The following is a 27,131-nucleotide window of genomic DNA, read 5'->3' as shown; positions in this document are numbered from 1 at the left end:
AACAATTATTCCATAATTTAATGAGGGCCCAGTTCTTCACAATGCCACCACGAGCAGTTACAGTGGCACCGCCACCTCCTGCAGTGCAGTACACTCACCGCAGTATACCAACTGCATCACCAGTTCAGACGGCACCAGCCTGGACTTACCCGGGTATGGAGACCTTGATTGCTACGTCTTATGGCATTCCCAAACCGACACTTCCCTTCTTCGAGAGTGGCAAAGAAAGTGATTTTGCACTTTTGAAGATGGCGCTCGACAACTTGATGAATAGTCACCCTCATCTTAGTGAGCACTATAAATATCAAGTTATTCTGTGCCAGCTCAAGCTTCAGAGTGCTCTGCAGTTGGCCAAATCATACATGTATGACCCTGCACCGTATACAGCTGCATTGGAGGCTCTGCAAGATAAATATGGCCAGCCATGACAACTGGTTTAAAGTGAACTAGGGGCAATACTCAACTCCCCAGCCATTAAGTCAGTAGACGCAGAGGCATTCAACTCCTTTGCCCTCTCGGTCCAGTCGCTTGTTGGTATGCTACGCACTTTAGAGTGACCTGTTAGATACGAGCTCAAGTGTGGCTCCCATGTTGACTGTCTCTTAAGCAAAATGTCTCCTTCCTACAGAGATGGATTTGTGGAATATTGTCTCGTTCGCGGCATCCCGACCTCGCTGCGTGTCTCCAGATGAAGGCTCAAGCCAAGCGTCTCGCCAGTCGGGCTACTCTTCTCTATAACTCTACAGGGTCTACCATTCCAAAGAGAGATCAATGTAGTCCAAAGCCCAAAGATAAAACAGCGTCAGTCTTCCTCTGCTCTGGGGAGGCAGCTGACAAGGAGACTTTCCATTCGAAGTCCCAAGCTTTCAAACTCAGTCCTTATTGTCCGTTTTGCAACAATAAGGAGCACTACCTTAACTCATGCCCCGACTTCAAGAAACTGACTACAGCTGAGATTAAGAAGTGGATCGAGGAAGGCGAGAGAAGTTGGAACTGCGGCCGCGGCCACAAAGCTACAGCCTGCACGCTTAAACGCCCATGTAAGATTTGCAAAGAGAAACACCTTACAGTCCTGCATGATGTTATCCAAGAGTCATCCCAGAAAGTGCTGATGGTCAGTAATCCCAAGCCCATTGTCTACATTGAGCAGCCCAGAAGCCCTCAGAGAGTGTTGCTGAAGGTTGTCAAAGTGCTTCTGCATCATGGAGATCGCATTCTTGAGGTATTTGCAGTGCTCGATGATGGTTCGGAGAGAACAATTATCCTTCCACAAGCTGTAGAGCAGCTACAACTCTCTCTCAGCATCCAGAGACGCTTCATCTGAGGACAGTCCAGCAAGAGGTGAAGGAGCTGAAAGGTTCTTCAGTTAGCTTTCATGTATCCCCCATCTTCAAGCCAAACAAGAAGTTTTGGATTCCACATGCTTTCACAGCAAGCAGTTTGAGTTTATCTGAGCACACGTAAACAGTAGCAGCTCTCCAGAAACGCTATGAGAATCTCAAAGGACTTAATTTGACGCCTATCCACAGAGCCCAACCTCTGCTCCTCATCAGTTCTGATATGCCTCAGCTTCTTACTCCTACACAGCCAGTCAGAGCAGGCCCATCTGGCGGTCCTATAGCCATCTGCACAAGGCTAGGCTGGTCCTTTTGACATTATGCCAGTCTCTTCTCACCAGTCTTCCTGTCTGCACATCGCCACCGAGTCTTCGTATTCTGAACTCCTCAGAAATGTGGAACGTCTTTGGCACATTGACACAGTCCCCTATGTCAGTGAGAAGACTGCAACACGTTCCAAGCAAGACCAGCAGGCACTCATCCTCTTACAGACTGCCTCCGAACGTGTATCTGTCGACGGTACCAAGCGCTACGCTACTCCACTGTTGCGTCATCAGCCATTCATCCAACTCTGTGCTCAACAAGATGCCGTGATGCCTAACCTACGCAGCACTGAGCGCCAGTTGGCTAAGGACACCGTTCGTGCAGCCTCATACTGCAAGGAAATGGATAAACTTGTTCAGTCCGGATATGTAGCGGAAATCTTCACAGAAGAAGCAGCAAAGTCCACAGAGTCGTGGTATGTACCTCATCATATGGTGCACCACAATGGAAAGGACAGAGTAGTCTTTAACTGTTCCTTTTCCTTTAAAGGCCTGTCCCTGCATGACCAACTCCTGCCGGGACCAACGCTCGGTCTGAACATGATTGGAGTCAGTGGTGTAGTGCAGGGTATACGCAGGTATACGGCGTATACCCACTTCTTTTTCAGTCGGCATTGCGTATACCCACTTCTAAATCCCCTCTGATGCGCATCATTTAGTTGCTAATACAATCTCGTGAATAAAAAAAACACCCAGTCAGGGTCGTACCCTGATGTATGTACTGATGCAGTTCCGATGTCATGCTGTGGCCATCAGCGGAGATATTAAGTCGATGTTCCACCAGATCCGCTTGTTGCCCAGTGATAAACCACTTCTACGATTCCTGACCGACGGTTATAGTTGAACACGTCATTAGAACTCTATAACCGCCAAAACCGTGTGATTAAAATATCTTGCAGATAAGGTTATACTAATATCAGTGTTGGGGAGTAACGGAATACATGTACCGGCGTTACGTATTCAGAAAACAAATTATGAGTAACAGTAGTCTCCACAGAACATAAAATATTCATTTTATTTTATGTTTCGTGTTCGCATTTATGAGGAAAAAACAATGTTACGGATGTGACTGGTGACATCAAACAGAAAGCACAAAACCGTTCTTTAAAGTGAATTTCGTTCTGTATTAATTGTATCTTAATTTTAATCAATGTTTCATCAACTAATTGCCTGGATTTAATAAATAAGAAGTAAATATATCAGACAATAGATAATCACGAAACGGAGGCGCCGGCACGTGAACTGGAGCTCGTCTCATAAATGAACCGAAACTCAGCATATGAGGTAGCCTACTTGCCTCACAGACATGTCTACTTTTAAACAGAACAATTCAAACCGAAAGAAAACAGACTACAGACTGCTCTCTGCTTGTGTAATCCGTATGAAATGTGCATTTCTCTCTGGCGCGTTGACTACTGCGAAGATCACGAGTCAGCATCGTCAACTTCATCTTTGCAGCCGACACTGACAAAGAAAGGTCTGTTTTTTTTTTTGTTAAGGATTTGTTTACTGTGTGTGATTAATTTAATGGAAAGCACATTCACTGCTAGTTGTCTTGCTGTTAATTTCAAATAAACGTAGCGCAAGTAGCTAATCAGTGCTCGTTTATTCAAACTAAGTTGTCCTATAACAGACGAACATCGCAAGTTGGGGACGGCCTTGTCTGAAAGCCTATTTGTTCGGCGCTGAGGTTTCCTAAGTGTGTTCGAACGCTCCATCACGTGAACTGCGCCTGGACAGGAAATGCAGCGCGCGGCTCAGTTGTTCGTGCTCAGTGATGATGATAGAAGACTCAGAGACCCCTTTCTTTACTTTTGTGTGCGTTTTATGAAAAGCAAACCACATACACTCACTTATACGAACTTGTATATTGGCATCCTGATCTTGGAAATAAACCTGATAAAGGATTCTCTGGCCGGATTCTTTCTGTAGTGCTCCCATCCTAAAAAGAACCACTAGTCCATACTTCACAAAAGTTGTTGAATGTTCGCCGGTTCCCGCCTCCTTCTTACCATAATAACTGAACCTTGTTACAGTGTTATCTTTTTTTTTTTGTAAATTAATCACTAACACTAAACTGACAATAAATGTAAGTTACTGGGAAACCGCAGATGGCTGTCAATCGCTGTATTGCATTAATAGAAAGTCAGCTAATATAAATATTTGTAATATAATGTATTTTTTCTAAAATTAAGTTTTAATTGAATTTTAGTGCATTGACCGTGAGGGCTAGAACATGTGTGACGTAGCCATGTGCTCTTACTAGACTGTCTCATTCTAGCGTTTAATTGCTGAGGAGGAGTCTAGCCTACAGTACAAGCCTCAGAAGGACTGGACTAGGAAGAATGCAGTCTCGGTACGAAGCAGCCTTCTGTTTGAGAAGCACCCCCTATGCAACACAGGCACCTCCTCCCTAATGAGTGCATACGCCCCTTACTTATGATTGGCTACAAGTATGTTTTGGCGCTTGGACTCAGAGCCACTTTCTACTTCTTAGAAATTGATTATTGCACCTTTAATAAAGCTACATGTCTCGGATCTAGTAGTTCATCCCACTATATTGGTCCTGATCCTTATCCTGATTTTCTGCAGCAGCTTTTATATCCCAGTTATCATCACACACTGACCTCTATGACCTCCACTCTACCAGCACAGGGACGGTTACTACCAACCAACCTCACGTTACCTGTACACAAGAGTCTATGAAAGTCCATGTATAGATAAATTAAACTGTTTTTTTGCAGTTCACTTTATTCCTGTGGTGTGAAAAATAATTTTTGCATTTCTCTCAATTAATATGAAGTCATAAAAACTGCATATATAATATCATAACCTTTCAAACCAAAAGATCATTTAATGCAATTACAAAAACAGAAGAAAAAAATAATGATTTTGCTTCCATAAGCTAATTTTTTAAAAAATAAAATAAAATAAAAAATATCAGTAAGGAAATATAAGCAATAATATATAAAAATGAAACTAAGAGAAATTAAATATTACACGAGTTCCGGTGTTAGATCCACTTGCATCCACCTTAAAGCATCATAGAGGCAATGCCGTAAGTTTATTTATGTGATATTAAACATCATATATTTGTAGAGATTTTGTTAAAAAGATGATGTTTGATAAGATTGCTAAAAGCGATGTTTACTATTGTGTACAAGCTCACAGCACTGCTAATGGCCTGTATAACTGCTGCTACATTGCGATTGGCATTGTGTATTCATGTTGTAATCATTCATAATGTAATGTTACTCAAGAAATGGACACTGAATATTGCTGTATTGTTTTATTGCAGTTTTCACCACTGCATGTAAATGAGGAAGCGTGACAGTAAAGCATCAAATTTACTACGACTGTCTTCATTTGCACGGTTTAACTGTTTAGTCAGAGTTTCAACACACTGTACGAGAACACTACAGACAGAGAGACATACAGTATCAAAGCACTATTTCAGAATAACGGTATACAACATTTCATAGAATTTTATTGAATTTTGCATTTTTAAAAAACTGTTTGTTGAAACAAATGTGTTTCAACATTCCCCAATTTCACAATAATGATAATAATAATAATGACATAATATCCATGCATTGTCAGTCTCATTTTAATCGCTAAACAAAAAACATTAAAATCAATTCAATATTACAATCAAATTTGACAATTATGAAACAAGTACATAAAACAAATGTATGCATGCTTGGTATGTCTGACTGTCAGAAAACCCTATGCAGGACATAAAGTGAACAACATACTCTTCTGCTCAGTTCAAAGAGTTATTCTTGATCACAGCTGCTGTTTGTCAACTTATTTCCTAAAGTACATTCCAACGTTCTTTAGCAAAATATATATGTTCACCATCAGTGGATCAACATTCAAAATATATATATTTTTTTATAAACTAATGTTAAAGAAATGTTAAAGACTGGAGCATTAGAAGTTAAATGGTGAACTCTCAAATTGCTATATCTGCATGAAAAAAAAAAAAGAATAAATGTAATTGATTCAGTAGATTTCAATAAAGAATGTTACATAAAACATGAAGCAGTGGGTGGGGTTTGAGTTATAACATCCCTCCCTGTTTTCCTGGCTCCTCCCCCACATCATCATAGTCTGTTATTAGAAAACAAGAGCGCATTAATTTATCAATACAAGTATAATAATGAACACATTAATGATGACATTCAAGTTAAATGAGACCGTGACCACAGAAATTGATAATATAAAGCAATTATATTAAAAAAGGTGTCAATAACATACCAAACATGTCACTCGTATATTCCATGACATTCTTCACATCATCATATTCCTCCTGAACACCCTCTAATATAAATGTTAATAAGATTAATTACATGTGTTTATATGGCACTATGATTTGAAGGGGGAAAAATTAAAAAATGAAACACCAAAATATAAAGGTGTAGTTAAAAAATAAATGTGTAATTCTCACCTGTTTTATCATTGGAGAATTGTCGTACAATGATGACATCATCATATCTTTCTGGTAAGTCATCTACAACAAAATAATAAAAAGTGAAATGCATCTATTAACAAAATGTTACATTTTAAATGATTAAAATGCATATAAATCTATAGTGTTAAAACCTATCGAAGCAATTATAAGAAATAAACCTGTATCATAAGATTTCAGTCCAGCAGTGATTATATCATCATAATTATCAGGTGTGATTTGTTGCTCTTCTAATTGAGTTAATAGAAAAGAGGAAATAAAAAGAAACTGCTTTTACACTGTAAAAAATGAATCATGGGTCTTGTCATTTTAATTAAAAAAATGAAGGTGTAAATTAAAAATATTGTGTATATTTTATTAAGAAAATTGTGGTTCAGTGTTGTATAGAAAATATTGAGGACATTTCACTAATAAAACCAAGAGATACATTTCCCTAGTTTTTGTAAGGAAACATACACAACTTTGAGGCTTGAATCGAGGAACCGATTAAGCTGATAAAATTAACGAAAAAGGAATTCAAATAATCACAAAATAACAATAAAATCAGAGAATACAAATTATTAAAAATAAAAGTTAATACAAATAATAAAAAAGAGACATAGATAAGATAAAGTGCAATCAGTTGGATGTACAGTGGCCCTAACTGCCTGAATCACTAAATTTGGGGTGCCACTGTATGAATGGAAGAGTCAGAGAGCTTTAGTTCATGAAACACACTAGTACTAGTAGCAACTTTCCAGCGTACTAGTGACCTCCTAACCTTCAATTTACTCACCCCTCTGAGTGAAGAAACTCTGTCTAGTGGGTCTGTGATGAAGCTCCTCATAAACGGCCTCAGTCGTCGTCCTGTGTCTGCTCTTAGAGAGAGCTGTGAGTGTAGACAGACAAACCTGCTGTCAGTTCACAACACATGACTGATCACACACTGAATAAGACACAATATGACAGTCTCTGGATCTCTCCTACCTCTCCTCATCCCTCTGTTCTGCTGAACCAGTATAAGCAGTGGCACTAAGAGCAGTAAAAGCAAAACTCCCAGTATAACCACAAGCACAGAGAGAGACGCTACTGGAGGAGTTTGTGGAGGAGTGACTGATGTTGAGCGCACTGTCTGAGAAACTGGAGGAGAAGCTGATGTTGTTGTGGCAGGAGTAGTGGACACTGACAAATCTGTAAACACATTTAAAATGATGATTGTCTAGAACACACAAATATTATATGCTCTAAAATTATGTGAAATGACTAATATCGGTCAGTGTTTTGCAGTGACCTGCACATGTGAGTCCAGCGTGCTCTTTGTGGGAACAGTCAGTGTGTTTCTTCAGGGAGAGAGGACAGTCCCACAGGTGAATCTCATTCCCTCTGCACTCGACTCTGTTCAGCCACACAACACCTTCACCAGCACCAAAGACTGAATTCCCATCAGCCCTCAGTGCGTCTCCACAACCCAGCTGCCTGCAGACCACCTGAGCATCGCTGATGTCCCACAGATCAGCACAGACTGAACCCCACACAGCGTTATGATACACCTCCAGCCTCCCAGAGCACCGGCCCAAACCTCCACTCAGTCTGAGAGGAACATGCTCTAAATCACACACAGCAACATCACTGACCAGCTTCAGCACAACATTTACAACAAAACACACATTGAAACTGAAGTTATGGGCAACTGAAACTGATTCATTCATGATTCAAAATTTGTAATTTAAATAATTAAAATGAAGACATTTATAATAATATTGAAAATAGTAAATACAGGCTTGAAATAATACACATTTACGTAAACCTGTTTTTTGTCAAATGTACTAACTTGAACACTGTCTCTGGAGAGATGTTGAACATGTCAGACGACTCTGAGGAGACTCGTGACTCTCCTCCTCTGAGATTAAAACAATTTAATTTACCGTTTAACAAAACAAACAATATCAGATTTATGAAATCTTTCAGTTCATGTCTATCATTTTATGCTTTTAAAAACAGTTTATAAAATGTTTCAAAATCATTAAATTACGTAGTTCTTTGCACATGCAAATTATACAGTATTTATAGAAACATGATCACTAAATATAATCTTAAATGGTTACTAATTACCAAGTTAAAAATTTACCAAAGCAGGTGATTTTAGCCACTTCCTTATCACATTTATTTTGCCCCCAGGGTGAAGATGGACACTGCCATAAAGCAGAGTCATGTTTCCGACATTTAAAAAAATCAAGCCAGTTATGAGACTTCAGTCCCTCTGAATAACTGGGTTCACTGCCAGATCTTCCACAGTTCAGCTCTTGACAGATCAGACTCACTGTGTCTCTGTCCATCTGGTTCCAGCACACATTACCCCAGGATCCATTGTAGAAAACCTCCACATTCCCTTCACAGCCCTCAGTTAACCTGATCTCTTTAAACTCTAGATGGAAAAGTGTTAAATTCAGTTGTATTGATTTAAAATTAGTTAAAACTACACAATTTTTTTGTGTCTATAATATAAAATAATTAAAAAAAACTATTTTATCTCAATGGCAAAAACAATTATGCTATTTATAATTTGCTTCGCAGAAAAAAATAGTGGTTGCTGGCAAATTACTTGCAATGGTTACTGAGTGAAAACCACTATACCTGAGCACACGACTCCTACATCCTCCTTGTGTTGACAGTCATGTTTCCCCCAGCCTGGAGAAGAGCAGTTCCACAGGGACGTCTCATTCCCCTCACACTCCACCTCATCCAGCCATATGGGTCCAGAACCAGGACCAAACCAGGCTGGTACCTGCTGGTTACTGAGGGCCACTCCACACTGCAGCTGTCTGCACACCACATGGGCATCTTTAATATCCCAGGAGTCATCACACACTGTCCCCCATGAGCCGCTGTGAAAAACCTCCAGCCTCCCTGCACAGTCTCCCCCAGAACCCACCAGCCTGATGGACCCGCGGCCTGATATTCAGAGAGAGAAAAACACATTATTGATCACCAACAACTGAAGAATCTACCCAGATGTTGTTGTTCTCACCAAGGCAGGTGATTGACAGCTGTTGTGTGGAGCTGCAGTTGAGAGTTTGTGGAGAGCTGCAGTTCCCCAGATGAGCTTCACTCCCAGAGCACTGGAAGCCCGTCACACACTCATGACTGTGTTCAGGACTGGATGAAGAGGAGCCGGAGAAGTTCAGCACAGAGCCACAGCCCAGCTGTCTGCAGACCACAGAGGATTCAGCGAGACTCCAGGAGTCCAGCAGAACTCTCCTCCAGACCTGATGGATGAAAACTTCCAGCTCCCCCTCACACTGTCTCTCTCCAGACAACCGCACCAGACCATCATGAACAGCCAGAGAGGAATCTGAGGAGAAGATCTCATGTTTTAGTAAAATAAGAATTGTGTTATAACATGGTGAAATAGAGCATAATGCTCTTAGTGTCAAATAAGTTTACCAGAGCAAATGACTCCAACATCTCGTCTATGAGAACGTTCAGCTCGACTCCATGAAGAGATGGAACATTCTGAGAGTTTTGTTTCATTCCCGTCACAATCAAACACATCAGCCCAGATTTCACCACTTCCCTCTCCAAACCAGTCTGATCCCACAACAGACACAGCAATCCCACAATTCAGCTGTCTACAGAGGACACTGGCAGCTCTCATATCCCAGCATGCATCACACACTGTGCCCCATTCATTGAGGAACCGAAGCTCCACTCTTCCAGAACAGGAGTCTGAACCGTTCATCAGTTTAGCATCTGTGTAACCTGAATAAAGAACATAGAGGTTAAAATAAAGTATAATGCAGCTGACAGAGAACATATAGTGTTTTAAATACAAACAAAGAGACACTGAATATTTGTAATTTACCAGAACAGATCAGACCCACATTATAGTCACTGGTACAGCTTTGTTTGTGTGATAATGAAATTGAGCAAAATGAAATCTGGGATTCATTTCCTCTGCACTGAATCTCTTGTGTCCACATCTGAGCGTCTCCTTTGCCAAAAGCATCTTCTCCCAGCACCTGTACAGGAGAACCACAGTCCAGCTCTCTACACACAACCTCTGCATCCTGCTGGTCAAAGGCAGCGTCACACACTGAAACCCACGACTGATCGTGAAGTATCTCTAACCTCCCAGAGCACAGGTGAGATCCATTAATGAGTCTGGAAGCTTGATGACCTGTTAATATTACAGGAATGACAGTGCACAGTAGACAAAAACAAATGCTTGATAGTTAAATACAATAAACATACAAACAGTTTTCCAAACAAAATATTCTTCATGTCACAACAAATGAATGGGCAATCAGTTAAATGATTCACCCGAACAGATGACACCGGCATCATAACTGTGAGTACAGGCATGTATGCTCCATCCTGATGACCCACAGTTCTTCAGTGTAGACTCCGATCCAGCACAAAGTACACAACTCATCCAGATTGGTCCTGATCCTGGTCCAAAATGAGCATCACTCAGAGCATCTACAGGTTCTCCACAGTCCAGCTCTCTACACACCACTGCAGCATCAGCCATATCCCAGAAATAACCACACACTGTTCCCCACTGACCTCTATGAAGAACCTCCACTCTACCAGTACAGCGACTGTGACCACCAACCAATCTCACATTCTTTTTATCTAAGTGACAGAAAAATACAGATAGAGACTATGGGTGGATCTCCGTAAGCACACTAGTTCGCGTATCAGTATATTGTACACAAATTTGGGACTGGTAAAGCACACTGGCTCACTACACATTTGGACACTGATTATTCAATTTCCGGTGATATGACTAGGTGCTCGTGTCATAAAACATCACCACTGGTATTTATTGACAATACATATAATATCTTTCTGACATTTTTTGCTGTTTAAAGTACGTTATGAAATATACTTTGATTGTTGTTATATATATATCTGAAACATTTTAGCCAAATTTTAATTATAAATATTTACTACACTGTTCACTACCTATCTACTGATGTTTATACTGACATATAATTAAATTACGATTTGTCTTTTCAAATCTTCTATTACATGTCATGATGATATTGTGTTGATATTGTGTTGGTTTGTGCGATTTAACAGAATTTCCATTAAAGGGATACTTCACCTCTGGAAAGATGAATGTGTATTTAAAATGGGTCATTTATGTAGAAGAAATGTGAAATTATTTCTGAATTTGGAGCTTTCTAGACTGAGAAAAGCCAGAAAATGTATTTTTGGCTTATGTGGATGAAAGACAACAACTCCCAGAATGCACTTGCTTCGCTGCCCTAGGAGGCCACGCCTACCGGTAACAGAGCGCAAGTAGTCAGAGCCAGATAGCCATAGAGAGAAAGAGTTGCGACACGCTTTGATGTCGCCGCGACGGCTGTCACGTGGTTCATGTAAGCCCCAATAGTTCCAAAACATACGCGGGCTGTCATGTTCTTCTATGGACAGACAGCAGCGATTGCATTATTAAACGGTAAATATAAAATAAAACACACACCCAAGTACTTTTTAAGCCGTTATTGCATTTTGTTAATGTCAGTTTTGCATTTAGAGAGGCAGGGTGACAACTTAGATAAGTTTTAGGCTATATTTTTGGAGGGAAAACTTAGTGTTGATGTTCGCATTTGTAGTAGCACTGGCTTTAGCGGCTCTAACTTAACTTTTCCATGTCATTCATCTGATGATGGACGTCTTATGATATTTATTTTAGCACAACTGGGCTGTATTAGGCTATTGATTCCTAATAGCCTGATCTTGCTTATAAATTCCGATTCAGCCATTAGCTTACCTTCGTGATCACGCAAAGAGGTCTGCAGTGGCGGTCCGTTCAGAACTCCAACCAACATAAAATATAAATAATTACGCTGTGCCTGTACAAATGAATGATTTAGGAGGGAAATAGACTGCTCCCATAACGTAGAAAGCAACGACTATATTTACAGCAATGTTCGGTTAATATTAACTTAATACTAGTTCCTAAATACGATCCATAACTGTTAACGGGATTCATTTCAGTATGGCTAATGTACCCCTTCATCCTACCCTAATCATAGACCAAACCATTAATCAGAAAACACACATAAATACATGTATACGATCAATCACACATAACTAACCCTAACCCATACACACACACACACATATATGAATTATTGCATTATGTAGGCCTATATGTAGGCTATAACACAAACACATATATGCATAACCCTAACCCATTTAAATAACTGAATTGTGTGTGTGTGTGTGTGTGTGTGTGTGTGTGTGTGTGTGTGTGTGTGTGTGTGTGTGTGTATAATTGTATATATATATATATATATATATATATATATATATATATATATATATATACAATTATATATATATAGGCCTATATATACACACAATTATATATATATATATATATATATATATATATATATACACTATATATTATGTATATCAGGTTACTGTAAGTTAGCTAATGTTAGTGTTGTAAGTGTTGGTCACATTAAGCTATCGCTGCAATTAACCTATCTTCCGATTCACGAGAGGTCGGCTAATGTCTGTAAAAGTAAAAAAAAAAAAGTAATTTCATTAATTTACCAGCGAGCGTGCTTCGGAAGCACTGAAAATGAATGGGGTTCAATGCTGGAACTATCAGTGTTTGGAACTATTGGCTGCTCCACGACACGCGTTACTTCCGCATTCCTAAGTTCCTATGGCGGTCTATGGGAGTGTCGCAACTCTGTTTTTTAACGGCTCTGGCAGTAGTTAAACAACAAGTCTAGGCTACTAGTGAGTCTCCATGATGAGTCTGCCCGGGATTTCGAGATCGCCCAAAATGTCCGGGATTCGGCTTTTGCGTTCTACAGTCGCCATTCATTGTGTTTACTGTGGCGAGCAGGACGAGACTGAGGGCCGCGAGAGAACTGCGCGAGGCCGGTGGCGTGATTACCGATGAGCGACACCTGTGAGACGCACCGGTCTCGTATCTCTCACGGAGGAGCTGGAATTTTCTTAGCAATGTTAAAAGCACATCAACCGATCACTTGTGTTCATGTAAACACTACATTCAGATTCACCAATAGGAATGAATTCAGTTAGATTGAAACAAAAGGTGTGCATGTAAACAATGAATGGCGACTGCAGAAAGCAAAAGCTGAATCCAGGATATTTTGTACGATCTCGACGGCCCGACATGTCCAGGAAAAAGAGGATGAATGGTAACCCCTACAACTCAGCTTTCTCCTACTAAGTTACTCAGCTTTCTCCACAGAACAAGAGCCTGCTAGCTTACCTTCCAAAAAATATGTCTGACACTATGTGTACATTCTGTGAGTGAGATCCCACTCTCTATGGGCAGGTTGAGAACATGCGGAACAGCTTCTTCTACTGACTGTAGTCTTTAGCCTCTGGACAAAAAATCCTCCGATGACGCAAAATGAGGATTTTTGTGTCATCGGAGGATTTTTTCCAGACAAAAAATACATAAATCTCTCGTCTCAGGGGGATATGAGGGTGGAAAGCACAGTAATTTGAAAATACTACAGGTTTTCTACTAATACAAAGCTTAATGCTAAATCCTGAAGTATCCCTTTAAGGGCATGTAGTGAGCATCTGGTTTTTGGAGTGCATTGTGGGAATTTTAGGGAGCGAACATTCCAGTGCACTTGAACGATTTTGTGATTGAGACTGACTTTAAAGCTGCAGTCCGGCGTCTGCAATTGCAGTCATTCGCGAAATTATCAACTTTACGTGAGTTGTACTTCAACACCCTCGACACGGCACAGCGCGGATGAACACAATGTTTGAGGAGAGTGTGCAGTTGTCAGTCACCGTGCCGGTGTGGATTCTGGCATTCAGAATCACAGATTATTCTTTTTGGAAGTTTGACCAACATAAGAATTTTCACCAGAAAATGTCATCTGAACTAGTAAGAAACATCCACTTTTATTCTGGTTCTGACATTGCAGTAAATCGCGCTGATTAAATCTAACAATCGCTTATAAGTTATCATATCATGCAAAACTGTGCAAATTATACTTTGTTCTCAAATTGTTAATGTTAACAACGTCAGCATTGCGTGACTACATGTAATGACCTTCCGATATGTATCCTTGTTTTCGCATGGGTCCGGTTGCAGTCTCTTTTCTTCTGTAGCCGCTCAGAAGTCCGAACGAAGTCTTTTGCATTTCACAGCGGGTGAATCTGTTGTCACTGGTGATTGTCTGTCATGATTCTGCCTTAGTGTCCTTGATTTTCCCTGGTCGTAAGGCAGGATCATGACGGAATCATGTTTTGTGTATTAAGCGCATGGCCAATTGTTTGGACCATGTGCTTGTGTTGTCTCGATATGTAACTCCGCCCCCTTGTTACCCTCGTCTTGTCATTATTGTCTATTCAGTTTCACCTGTCCTCGTCATTTGTGTTCCCCTATTTAATCCCCTTGTGTTTGCTGTCCTGTGCCGGTTCATTGTTTCTCATTGTGTGTTTCTCATTGTGAGATTCTCCTTGTGAGAACTTTGTTTAAGAAGAATGTCTTGATCTTGTATTTGCTGTTAGTTAATAGTCTAGTCTTGTCAAGTGTTTTCAAGTTTTGTTATCTCTCGTTTGTATTGTCTCTGTTTTGTTAATTGCATACTGTCTGCGATTGGGTTCATCTCTCCTCAACCTCATAACAGAATGAACCGGCCAATACAGAACCCAGCAGACAGTTTGCCTGTTCCCGCAATACTACAACCGACTGGCCCGGAACTATGGTGGCCGTCGGCTATCGCCGACAGTTGGAAAGGCAAGCTTCCAATTCCTCCCCAGGGTGAGAGGACCCTGAGGGAGTACGTGCAGGTTGCAGAAGAGAGGAGGTTCTTCTTGCCTGACATCCTCTTTAACCGTTACCTCATCGCGGGCCTCAATGAAATTCCTCCTCTGGACGAACGGGAAAGGCTGGTTCGTCGCCCCTTCCAGGATATGGTGGCCGGTTTGTCACGGAAGGAATCGCGGGCTCCCACCATATCGTCATCACCTGGCATGCTGGCCGTGATCCCGGAGGGTCGCGTCCTCGCCGTTGCTACTATGGGGAACCAGACTCGTCCCAGCTCGACTCCCGAGGCATCATCTGCACCCGCTGATCTCCATGGCAAACGAGAGAGACGGCTGTCGTGGGAGTCGACTTCGGAGTCCTCTTCCACTGAGACCACAGTTCCTGCTGTGCTTCCCCAACCGGTCACAAGCCCGGCTACGGCCTCTGCTCCTCGACAGAAGAAGAAGAGGAAGAAGGGAGCCTCTTGTCCTCCGTCTCTGTCTCCCCCTGAGTCCACGATGGCCGTCCCAGAGCCCGCTCCAGCAAGCGCCGTTCCAGTGCCCGCTCCAGCAAACGCCGTCCCAGAATCTGCTGAGAGAGTTGCGGCCGATCTAGCCGCAAAGGAGGTTCTGCAATCGGTTTCGGCCCGTCAGAAGATAACCATCATCCTTGCTGCCAAGACCCTGTCTGATTATTTGTCTTGTCTAGCCAAGATCCTTGAAGTCCCTGCCTGTCCTGTCTCGTCCCCAGCACCCGTATCGGCCACTGAGAGCGCTGCACCCAGTCCTGCCCCTTCACCTGCCATGTCCCCCGTCAGGAGTCCTGTTTCCTCATCCTCTGTGTCCTCTGTGTCTGAGTCTGTTGCTGCCGCCACCAATGCAGTATCCCAGTCTGTCTTCCCAGTTGCCCCTGTCTCCACTAATTCCCGGACTGTTTCCCCATTCGTGCCTGTCTCCACTAATTCCCGGACTGTTTCCCCATTCGTGCCTGTCGCCACTAGTCCCCGGACTGTTTCGCCCAAGTTCCCTCCTCGTGTGTCCCCCTCCAAGTCTGCCCGGATTCCTCATTCCCCGCCCTCATCCCGTGAACCTAAGACCCCCAGCACACCCATCCACCCTGGGCCACCCCCCATGAACTCTGTTATTCCTCCACCTCCTCTGCCATGTTTGTTGTTTTTATTGTTCAATCCCAACCCTGTCGTTGTATTTTCTTGTCTGCCTTTGTTAGTTTTTGTCATGTTTTGTTGGTTTGTGTCTTTGTCACAGTCTGTCATGTCCCGTGTTTAATGTCCCCTTGATGAGCGTCTGGAAGCCGCTCCTAAAGTTGGGGGTTCTGTCATGATTCTGCCTTAGTGTCCTTGATTTTCCCTGGTCGTAAGGCAGGATCATGACGGAATCATGTTTTGTGTATAAGCGAATGGCCAATTGTTTGGACCATGTGCTTGTGTTGTCTCGATATGTAACTCCGCCCCCTTGTCACCCTCGTCTTGTCATTATTGTCTAGTCAGTTTCACCTGTCCTCGTCATTTGTGTTCCCCTATTTAATCCCCTTGTGTTTGCTGTCCTGTGCCGGTTCATTGTTTCTCATTGTGAGATTCTCCTTGTGAGTACTTTGTTTAAGAAGAACGTCTTGATCTTGTATTTGCTGTTAGTTAATAGTCTAGTCTTGTCAAGTGTTTTCTAGTTTAGTTATCTCTCGTTTGTATTGTCTCTGTTTTGCCCCATCGTGGGTTTTGTTTTCCCTGTTTTGTCTAAATAAATCCATGTTAATTGCATACTGTCTGCGATTGGGTTCATCTCTCCTCAACCTCATAACAATTGTCGTTTGAACCTTTCTGGATCCGCTATCAAATTGATAAGTTTAATTATATCAAGTGCTGTGAAAAAAGACTATAAATCTCCACCTCCAGCATCTTCTCCTTCTTTATGTGAACAGATGTGACGTAATGACGCAAATACATGCTCGAATCAGAGCCGTTGAAAAACATATTTAACGGCTCTGGCTCGAATCTCCCGCAGAAATCCACCAGTACCACTGGAATTAAAAACATTATTACAAGCTTACCGCTTTGAATCGAGCTAAGGAAAGCAGATGGTTTTGAACACTGGCTGGTTATGTATTTTCTCAAATGTGTATTTGGGATCATTTTTAACCCAAAAAAAGCTACGGACTGCAGCTTTAAAATAGCTGGCTCCTTGGTCAGTGTTCTGACTGTGAAATATGAAGCTGACTGAGATGCACCCTATTAGTAAAAGGTATGATATTACTATTCTCTTAACTCACCAGCACAGAACAGCCCCTGGTAATTATCATGTGAACAGTTGTTTTCATGTGATGGTGATGTTGGACAGTAGTGAATCTGAGACTCATTTCCTCTGCACTGGATCTCTTGTGTCCACATCTGAGCGTTTCCTTTGCCAAAAGCATCTTCTCCCAGCACCTGTACAGGAGCCCCACAGTCCAGCTCTCTACACACAACCTCTGCATCCTGCTGGTCAAAGGCAGCGTCACACACTGAAACCCACGACTGATCATCAAGTATCTCTAACCTCCCAGAGCAACTGGAGTTTCCAATAAGCCTGACACCTGAAGTAGCAAGAGATAAGAAACGTTTCAATTTTGTTTATCTTAAGGTCTGTAATTCTTGTCATTGTTGTTCTACCATAAAGCACCACTAATTAATGTGAAAGGAGTAAAATAGTCAAATTAGTCAATCTCTTATTTCAATCCATATCATCTGACTTTCTTTTTATGGAACATAAAAGGGGAATTTTACAGAATATCCTGGTACTCTTTTCAATATAATGACTTTTTTAATGCCAAAAAAAACATTTTGTGCTCTACAGAACAAAGTCATAGAGGTTCGAAAAGACACAAAGTAAATGATGACTGATTTTTTTTTTTTTTTTACTTTCCCTTTAAAGGAACACTCCGACTTTTTGGGACTTTAGCCTATTCACCTTATCCCCCAGAGTTAGAAAAGTCCATACATACCTTTTTCATCTCCGTGCGTGCTATAAGTCTGTTTGACGCACCCACCGCTAGCCTAGCTTAGCACAAAGACTGGATGTAAATGGTTGCAGCTAGCATACTAATCCAAATAAGTGACAAAATAACGCAAACATGTTTCTATTTACATGTTGTGATTTGTATAGTCACAGAGTGTACAAAAAACAAAGTCACATGAGACACAGACATATTTTAACCGTATAAATACTGGGAACTATATTCTCTGAAGGCGACTATATATTTTCTGAAGGCTAAACACTGCTACTTGGGCGGAGTGATAACCGCATCACCTGAGACGCGCTGTGGTGAGGAGCAGAGAGCGCGTCTCAGGTGCTGCGGTTATTACTCCGCCCAAGTAGCAGTGCTTCGCCTTCAGAGAATATAGTTCCCAGTATTTATACGGTTAAAATATGTCTGTGTCTCATGTGACTTCGTTTTTTGTTCACTCTGTGACTATACGAATCACAACATGTAAATAGGAAAATGTTTGCGCTATTTTGTCACTTATTTGGATTTGTATGCTAGCTGCAACCATTTACATCCAGTCTTTGTGCTAAGCTAGGCTAGCGGTGGGTGCGTCAGATAGAGTTACAGCACGCACGGAGATGAAAAAGGTATGTATGGACTTATCTAACTCTGGGGGATAAGGTGAATAGGCTAAAGTTTCAAAAAGTCGGAGTGTTCCTTTAAGGCAGTTGAATTATCAGTGATGTAAAAACAGTGCAGGGTTGGGAGTAGTTTACCTGAGCAGATTACTCCTGCATCTTTAGTATGATCACAGTCATAAGAACCCCGATTTACTGTTCCACAGTTCTTCAGTGTAGGTTCTGATCCCGAACATAACTTGCAATCTGTCCAGATTGTTCCTGATCCTGGTCCAAAATGAGCACCACTCAGAGCATCTACAGGTTCTCCACAGTCTAGCTCTCTACACACCACTGCAGCATCAGCCATATCCCAGAAAACATCACACACTGTTCCCCACTGACCTCTATGAAGAACCTCCACTCTACCAGCACAGCGACTGTGACCACCAACCAGCCTTACTTTCAAATTGTCTATAAAATAAATAAAGAGGGAGTAAAGACATATGGACAAAGGGAAATAATGAGGAAAAAAGCATCATACAAAGAGAAAAAAAAACTATGATAAAATGTACTAATATTTAGTTTAGATTTTAGGAACATTAAATTTGATTTCAATTTATTTAAAAAAGGCTCAAACCTGCACACATCAGTCCAACATAATTTTCATGTGAACAGTTGTTTTCATCTAATGGTGATGTTGGACAGAGGTAAACCTGAGACTCATTTCCTCTGCACTGAATCTCTTGTGTCCACATCTGAGCGTCTCCTTTGCCAAAAGCATCTTCTCGCAGAACCTGTGGAGCCCCACAGTCCAGCTCTCTACACACAACCTCTGCATCCTGCTGGTCAAAGGCAGCGTCACACACTGAAACCCACGACTGATCATCAAGTATCTCTAACCTCCCAGAGCAGCGAGAACCTCCAACCAGCCGGGCTTCTGAAAGAACAAAACAGGAAAAAAAATAATTTAAAGTTAGATAACTTTAATAATGAGTCAGTCATATAATCCATTTATCAATCAACAAGAAATCATATTTTCCTTTGTCTTCTTAAATAAAATATATTTATTATGAAAACATATTATACATGTCAGCAAAACTTTTTCCCAGTCCAAAAGGACTGAAAGTAACCTACAAAAACAGCTCATATACAAAACAGTGTATAGTTATTGTTACTGTAAAAATCCAAATGCATTACATGATCGCCTGCATTTCAACAATTTCATGTCAACAATGTCTATGAATGAATCCTATCAGGGAATTACATTAGAATGTAGAGTTAGAAACGAGCTTCTAAAGTTTGTTTTTAACAAGGTCTCTGATTATTACAGTTTGTGTTGTCAAAAAGAAGCTGGGAAATGGTCACATAAAATGAAATTATAACTGCTTTTGGAGCAATTGTTTTGTACATTAAGACAGGATTTTTAGCTTTAGCTTACCTGAACAAATGACTTGAGCGCTCTTATTAAGACACACATTAAGATCAGATGGTTGTTTGAATCCACATTTTTGAAGTGTAGACTCTGATCCGGTACACATTGCATTTTTCATCCCAAACGGTTTTGATCCCAGTCCAAAATGAACATCACCCAGATCATCTACAGGTTCTCCACAGTCCAGCTCTCTACACACCACTGCAGCATCAGCCATATCCCAGCCAGCTCCACACACTGTTCCCCACTGACCTCTATGAAGAACCTCCACTCTACCAGCACAGCGACTGCTACCGTTTACCAGTCTCACATTTCTTTTGTCTATAAATGTAAGAGAAAATACTATTGTAAATTTAAATTGTTATAATAAAATGAAATGAAATTTGCTTTGTTGTACTTTGAACTGTTACCAGTACACAGCAAACCAACGTTGCGCTCATGTGAACAGTTATTTTCATCTAATGGTGATGTTGAACAGAAGTGAATCTGAGACTCATTTCCTCTGCACTGAATCTCTTGTGTCCACATCTGAGCGTCTCCTTTGCCAAAAGCATCTTCTCCCAGCACCTGTACAGGAGCCCCACAGTCCAGCTCTCTACACACAACCTCTGCATCCTGCTGGTCAAAGGCAGCGTCACACACTGACACCCACGACTGATCATCAAGTATCTCTAACCTCCCAGAGCAGCGAGAACCTCCAACCAGCCGGACTTCTGAAAGAACAACACAGATCAACAAAAGCATGGCTTATTTATGGGGCTTCAAGATAATGATTTGTACATCAAAGCCATTTTTAGTCTTATAATGAATAAATAAAGTAAAAACACAACAAATATAAAAATAAAATGTATTTATTATTGAAGAAACTTTTCTTTAAAAATTAGAAGCCAATCTAATAAGTGCATATGAATTTTAATATGTAAAATACTTTACCTGAGCAGATGATTCCAGCATCTTTACTGTGATCACAGTTGCTTTTACCCCATCCTGATGACCCACAGTTCTTCAGTGTAGACTCTGATCCAGTACACATGACAAAACTCATCCAGATTGGTCCTGATCCTGGTCCAAAATGAGCATCACTCAGAGCATCTACAGGTTCTCCACAGTCCAGCTCTCTACACACCACTGCCGCATCAGCCATATCCCAGTCATCTCCACACACTGTTCCCCACTGACCTCTATGAAGAACCTCCACTCTACCAGCACAGCGACTGTGACCACCAACCAGCCTCACATTCACACGGTCTAAATAAGTAACAATGAGAGATGAAAGATGAAGGGATGAGATACAGCATTACAAAGTGGGACAACTGGGAAAATGGGACGCGTCTGATTATTTAAAATTAATATTCAGAGTTCAATAAAAGTTTAGCTCAATGAACATCAAAAGGTGTTGATTAACAAAATAATAATTTCATAAAAAAAATTATTAGGGTTTAAAGACAGAAATGTGAAGCTTATAATTTTATAAAGCAATTTTTTCCACACTAAAATCATGTTAACACATTTGTTTACGTCTTGTTTCTATATTATTGAGACAGTGAGTATATTAAAGTTTACAGAAAACCTCTCTTTTTAAAGGGGGGGGGGGGGGGGGGCAAGTAGAAATGTATTATTTAGGTAAAAAAAAAGTATGTCACAAATTATGTTAATTGAACTTAAACTATATTAAACATGGTGTATTCTTTTAATATATATTTCTTCCCTCTAGTTCTTCTAGCTGAGGTTTTGGCATTGTTTAAGAGACTAATAGTGTAACCCTATAAAAGGCCTTTAGGTTGTTTTGTAATTGTCTTGTTTGTCATGACATAACATAATACTGCATTTATCCTGGATTTGAATGAGTGATTCTTTTTCTTTTTTTATAAGAATGTTCATTGGACTTGCTCGAGCTAACATGTCTGTAACTAATATTTCCAAATCAATGTTTATCAAATCAGAACTCCAAATGTGTGATCAATTTTACTGCCACCCAACTCGAGGGACAGCATTCCTGCATGGGTATAGAGTAATGTTTGACACATGGCAATTAAGTCATTTTCAATCAGAAAAAAGGTGATCAATTTATGATTTTTTTATTTTTTAGATAACTAACAGAAGATTGAGACAACATTTACAATGTTGATATCACATGAAAAATGTAATTGCGATCACAAGACAAGACAAAAAAACTACAATAATGGCCTCTTAGGGTTTCAATAAATTAATATTAATATTATTTTGATAACGGTATATTATATTGAATAAAAAAGAAGACACTCATGTAAAACTTATTTATAGCTTTTATAAATTGGGGAGACAGAGAAAAAAAAACTGCCTGTTAAACACAAGATTACATTCAAAGACAATGCGATTTCACAGGCATCTAAAAAAATACATTACAGTACAGTTTAATTTTAAGATTTTAAGATCTTAAATAAAATAGCCATTCATTTCTAAAAAAAATAATAATCTATTTCACATCTACTTACCAGCTGTGATGAGTATTATAATTGAAGACAGTAAAATGAGTGTCAGGCATCTCTCCATCTCTCTCTGCTTGATTAATTCAACATCCAGTACAAGCTTCTCCGCACTGATGATGCAGAAGTACAGGCGTCCTCTCAGCCCCCTATATGAGAGAGAAAGAGGTTCAAAATCCTCCAATCACACTCACTGTTACCTTATTAGACAGAACAGAGGAAATCATCAAACAACTTCAGTGACAAATCAGACCAGGCTTTTATGACTTTCTCCATATATATATGTGTATATATAACTGTCAGTGCTGATGAACTCCTCCTCCCCACCCATCAAGACTGAGGGGATGCAGAAACACACACACACACGTATTTGACTGACTTACAGGAGACAGGAAACTCTCCAGTTTATTTACAGCATCAAAGCCCAACACCTGCAGAAAAGAGATAAAAGCACTGATAAATACCTGTGATATTAGTGTATACATATGTTAGCATGATATTAACACGTAATAAACTCAACTATACCAAATACTATTGTCAAAGTTAAAAAGAGGCAGAAAAGATGTATTTGTATTTTTGTGAAACATTTCATCACTTTCTCAAGGTAATTCTCATATTGCACCAAAGTGTTTTGTTTCAAATGGCCCCATACACACAAACCATTATTGTCAAAGTGATCTTGTCAAAATTCATCTTGTGTCCAGCAGTCAGAGAGGGCCTGTGTGCTTCATTTCTGCTAAAGCGCCCTTGCATAGAGTGAAGGGATGATACATTTTGTAGGCCAAAACCCAAGCCGTTTTATCTTTTAATCATTTAAACCTACTAGTCTCTATTTTCATGCTTCTAGTAGTTATTTTTAAATACTAGTACCTATTCCATTAACTAGTACTTATTCATTAGCTGGTGCTTATTATTTAGGTAGTGCATATTCTTTAGAAACTAGTGCTTATTCTTTAGGTGAAGTATGGAAAGCCGTTTTAACATTTAATAATTTAATCATTTAAACTGACAAGTATCTATTTTCATGCTACTAGTACTTATTTTTTAGATACTAGTATCTATTACTAGTACTTAGTACTAGTGCTTATTCTTTATGTACTAGTGCCTTTTTAAAGATATAATACTTATTCATTTGATTCTAGTCCTTATTTATTATACTAGTACTTATTCATTAGATACGAGTACTATTTCAGTATTAATATTGACTAGTAACTATTCTTTTGTTACTAATAACAAATGGAATTTTTGGCCATTGACTTCTATGGGGATCTGTCATTCAGATATCAACTATTCAGTTCTGACTAGTATGTATTCCAATTGTGACTAGTACAGATATATTAGATACTAGTTATTCATTAGGTACTAGTACTTAGGCCTATTACTAGATACTAGTATGTATTCAATTAATACTAGTACTTAGTCATTAGATACTACCTATTAAATAGATACTAGTACTTATTTAGATACTAGTACATATTCAATAGATACTAGTACATATTTATTAGATAGTAACTAATGAATAAGTAGTACCAATTTAATAGGCACTAGAATCTAATGAATAAGTACTAATGTCTTTTTAATAGGTATACCTAATAAATAAGAACTAGTATCTAAAATGTTTAGTATAGTATCTAAAAAGTCTCCAAAATGTTTAAAATACAAACCAGCATGAATTGTTTCAAGTTATATTTTGTCAGTGTAATACTTTAGACTGCATACATTTTGAAGGTTTTTTTTTTCTGCTTAATTTGGAGTTAACAGAAAACAGTCATGATAACATAAGAAAATCACAATAGAGATCAATTAAATATAAAAGTCAACAATATTAAAATACAACCACATCAAAGACAGACAACAGAATAATCAAGATAATGAATCAGATATTCTTAAAGGGTCATATAATGCCATTTTTGTACAAGCTAATATGATTCTTATGAGTCTAAATTAAAACTTTGTAATATACTTTAATTAAAAATTATCATTAGTATTGTAAGAAAACACTTATACCTGGTCAAAAACAGCTCTGTTTTCAGCACGCCATTTCAGTGCATATGATTTTAAATGAGCATATGACTTTTTGCTCACCCCGCCTCTCTGTTCTGTGCATACACCGTCTGTAACACAATAACCATAACGCGTTGTTCATTATAGACGTGGGATTATGAATTATATTGAGAACGTCGTACATAGAAAACATGCCGTAATGTACCCTTAGACACATTCATTGTGAAGCGTGCATCTAGCGATTTGCAAAGATTAATATAAATATTAAAGATTAATAAAACGTTACACTCACTTCAGTTATTTTGGAGGTTCAGCAGGAACACGAATAGTTGGTACCGGTCCAGGAGCAGCTTCTTAGCAAATCAAAACCAGCTTTATACTGACCCTCCTCGTTTATAAGCAGTCTGGTGTGTGAAACGATTCGCGCAAATATGAAAGCATTGACGTTGCTCGTGGGGAATATTCCCTTCGAAAACAAACTCAGCACCTGCGTCTTCAGTAGTTCGGATTTAGGAACATTAAAATGACTGTTGTGTTCGTTATTACACCCAAGAACAGAACACCACAATCGCTTAGACGCCATTCTGCTCATAGACAGTGCTCCAGCATATCAACAATGACCGCGCCGGTGCGCGCAGACTATGATTGACAGCTGGCTCACGAGCAAGGGCGGGTCTGTGTTGAAACCCGGCTGTCAATCAACAATCGTGGGAGGGGCGCCCGACCGTGTGACGTCACAAGGTCGAACGGCTCGATTTGAGGCAGGGGAAAACATAAGGAGATTAAAACAAAAACACTGGATGGATTTTTATCATTTTATGATGGTTGTGTACAGGCACTGCCAACACACATTTCAGTACAATCAACTTGTAAAAGTGCATGTACCATTATATGAGCCCTTTAAAAGAGTTTTTTAATTCTTGGCTGTATTCTTTAAATTCAGGAATCGGGAGTAGAGCATTATGATCTCTCAAATAATGAGAAAGATTGTTTTTCTCTTCAGAAATGCTATTTGCTTAAATATTCAGTACACACTATTTGTAATATTTAGTGATCTTTTTTGGATGAGATATACTTATACTTATTGTACAATAATGCAATTGATTTCTAATTAGGACAGTTGTTTTCTATTGGTGTAAATGTACAACTTCACAACAACAACACAGACACTGAATAACATTTATGCAAACATCATATTTCAAGTTATTTATGAATGTTTTCTAACATATATTCAAAAATGTTCAGACATATATTCAATGTTCTAACATATATTCAAAAACTGCAAGACATTGTAACTATCATGTTTTTTCACTGCTAGACTCTCCTACATCTCAATCATTTGACAGGAACAAAAAGAGATTTAAAATAAATGTTTAAATGTCAAAAGATTTAACCCTGACACCGATTCATAACCCTGAACTGTGGCAATCATGGCCATAAACAATGCTTACTAGAAATTATCAAAGGGAACCTTTAAAAGTAACGTTTCAAAATATTGCCAAATATTTCAAGATTTTTTTTTTTTTTTTTTTATAATAAAAAAAAAGATTAATTCCAGAAGCTGTAATGAACAGTGGCAGTGTGTGTGGCCATCGAGTCAAACTTCTTCTGTCTCATCGTTTGACTCCTCCTCCACATCATCATAGTCTGCATTAAAGAAAAAGCAAAGTAAAATCTTAAACATGAACGATATTACAAAATATTTAATAAGTGTAGGAATCATAAGACATAAAGCTTACCCTGGGCCTTACCTAACAAGTTTCTCAAATCTTCAGTGATACTCCACACATCATCATACTCATCCTGATCTCCCTCTTTACACATAACAAATACAGGTTGTGTCATTATTTTATAATTGTTTTATAATTATAATTTAAAAAAATACAGGTTGTGTCATTGATGTCATTGATCTTGGCCTTCATGACTGTCTGTGAATATATTTACACCTGATGATTCAATAATTGGTAGAAACACATGTACCCTGTCTTGAAAAAATCAAGATTATAAATGAAGTTGTGTGACTCACCCATTACACATTGAGAGCACTGTCCATTAATGATGACATCGTCATAATCCTCTGGTGTGTCCACTACACACACACAAACACACATTATTATTATTATAAAAAAAAAATTAAACTCTCACTATAAACTACTAATATATATATATATATATATATATACATATATATATAGAGAGAGTGTGAGAATTTTAATTTTATATATAACTAACTATTAATACAATATGAGTTTATTGAGGCAAAAGTCATAGTTAATAGTTATAATTTTATATACATACATATATATGAGAGAGAGAGAGAGAGAGAGAGAGAGAGAGAGAGAGAGAGAGAGAGAGAGAGAGAGAGAGAGAGAGAGAGAGAGAGAGAGAGAGAGAGAGAGAGAGAGAGACGATCGGCGGCTGTAGTGCCCTCGAGAGCCACTGGAGGGCACTCTCTCTTTATGTTATGTTTCATTATGGACTCATTATGTTTTATTATGTTCAGGTGTGTTTTAAGCTGATTAAGTTTTCCTGTCTTAAGCCCGTGTTTTCCCTGTGTTCAGTGCGAAGTATTGTATAGCGTAAGCGTACCATTCCGAGCATTAATCTCCGATTCTTAGTTCTTTGTATTTCGTGTTTCCCTGGAATCTTGACCTTAGCCTGTTATCTGGACTCTGTTTATGAACCTGTGCTGCCTGCCTCGACTTTTGCCTGTGTGACTTCGATTCTGGTATTCCCTTTCAATAAAGTTCT

The 27,131-nt window shown here is 39.4% G+C and overlaps 1 protein-coding gene and 1 long non-coding RNA gene across 2 annotated transcripts in view; both read right to left on the bottom strand.

Moving 5' to 3' along the window:
• Positions 1-7,199: 7,199 nt before the first annotated feature.
• LOC130089941 (uncharacterized) lies at positions 7,200-8,008 on the bottom strand. Its single transcript, XR_008807612.1, has 3 exons — positions 7,942-8,008; positions 7,402-7,716; positions 7,200-7,301 (listed from the first exon to the last, which is right to left on the bottom strand). It is a non-coding gene; the product is annotated as an uncharacterized LOC130089941 (long non-coding RNA).
• A 210-nt stretch (positions 8,009-8,218) lies between these two features.
• The window catches only part of LOC130089884 (deleted in malignant brain tumors 1 protein-like), a 94,514-nt gene continuing 75,601 nt past the window's right edge, over positions 8,219-27,131 (bottom strand). The window contains exons 15-31 of the mRNA XM_056257450.1: positions 26,407-26,469; positions 26,132-26,194; positions 25,984-26,027; positions 22,743-22,807; positions 22,386-22,525; positions 20,845-21,159; positions 20,322-20,624; positions 19,918-20,232; positions 19,117-19,416; positions 18,636-18,950; positions 17,167-17,469; positions 10,431-10,745; positions 9,973-10,287; positions 9,555-9,869; positions 9,139-9,462; positions 8,745-9,062; positions 8,219-8,535 (exon numbers count right to left, since the gene is read on the bottom strand). Of these exons, the coding sequence (XP_056113425.1) occupies positions 8,219-8,535; positions 8,745-9,062; positions 9,139-9,462; positions 9,555-9,869; positions 9,973-10,287; positions 10,431-10,745; positions 17,167-17,469; positions 18,636-18,950; positions 19,117-19,416; positions 19,918-20,232; positions 20,322-20,624; positions 20,845-21,159; positions 22,386-22,525; positions 22,743-22,807; positions 25,984-26,027; positions 26,132-26,194; positions 26,407-26,469 (4,130 nt within the window). The remainder of the gene's footprint in view (positions 8,536-8,744; positions 9,063-9,138; positions 9,463-9,554; positions 9,870-9,972; positions 10,288-10,430; positions 10,746-17,166; positions 17,470-18,635; positions 18,951-19,116; positions 19,417-19,917; positions 20,233-20,321; positions 20,625-20,844; positions 21,160-22,385; positions 22,526-22,742; positions 22,808-25,983; positions 26,028-26,131; positions 26,195-26,406; positions 26,470-27,131) is intronic.

The sequence above is a fragment of the Rhinichthys klamathensis genome, unplaced genomic scaffold (assembly GCF_029890125.1).
Source record: "Rhinichthys klamathensis goyatoka isolate OS25496 unplaced genomic scaffold, OSU_Roscu_1.1 h1tg000139l_1, whole genome shotgun sequence".
In the NCBI taxonomy this organism is placed as follows: Eukaryota; Metazoa; Chordata; class Actinopteri; order Cypriniformes; family Leuciscidae; genus Rhinichthys; species Rhinichthys klamathensis.
Note: the sequence above shows the minus strand (reverse complement) of the source record. Positions and strands in the feature narration are given on the sequence as shown.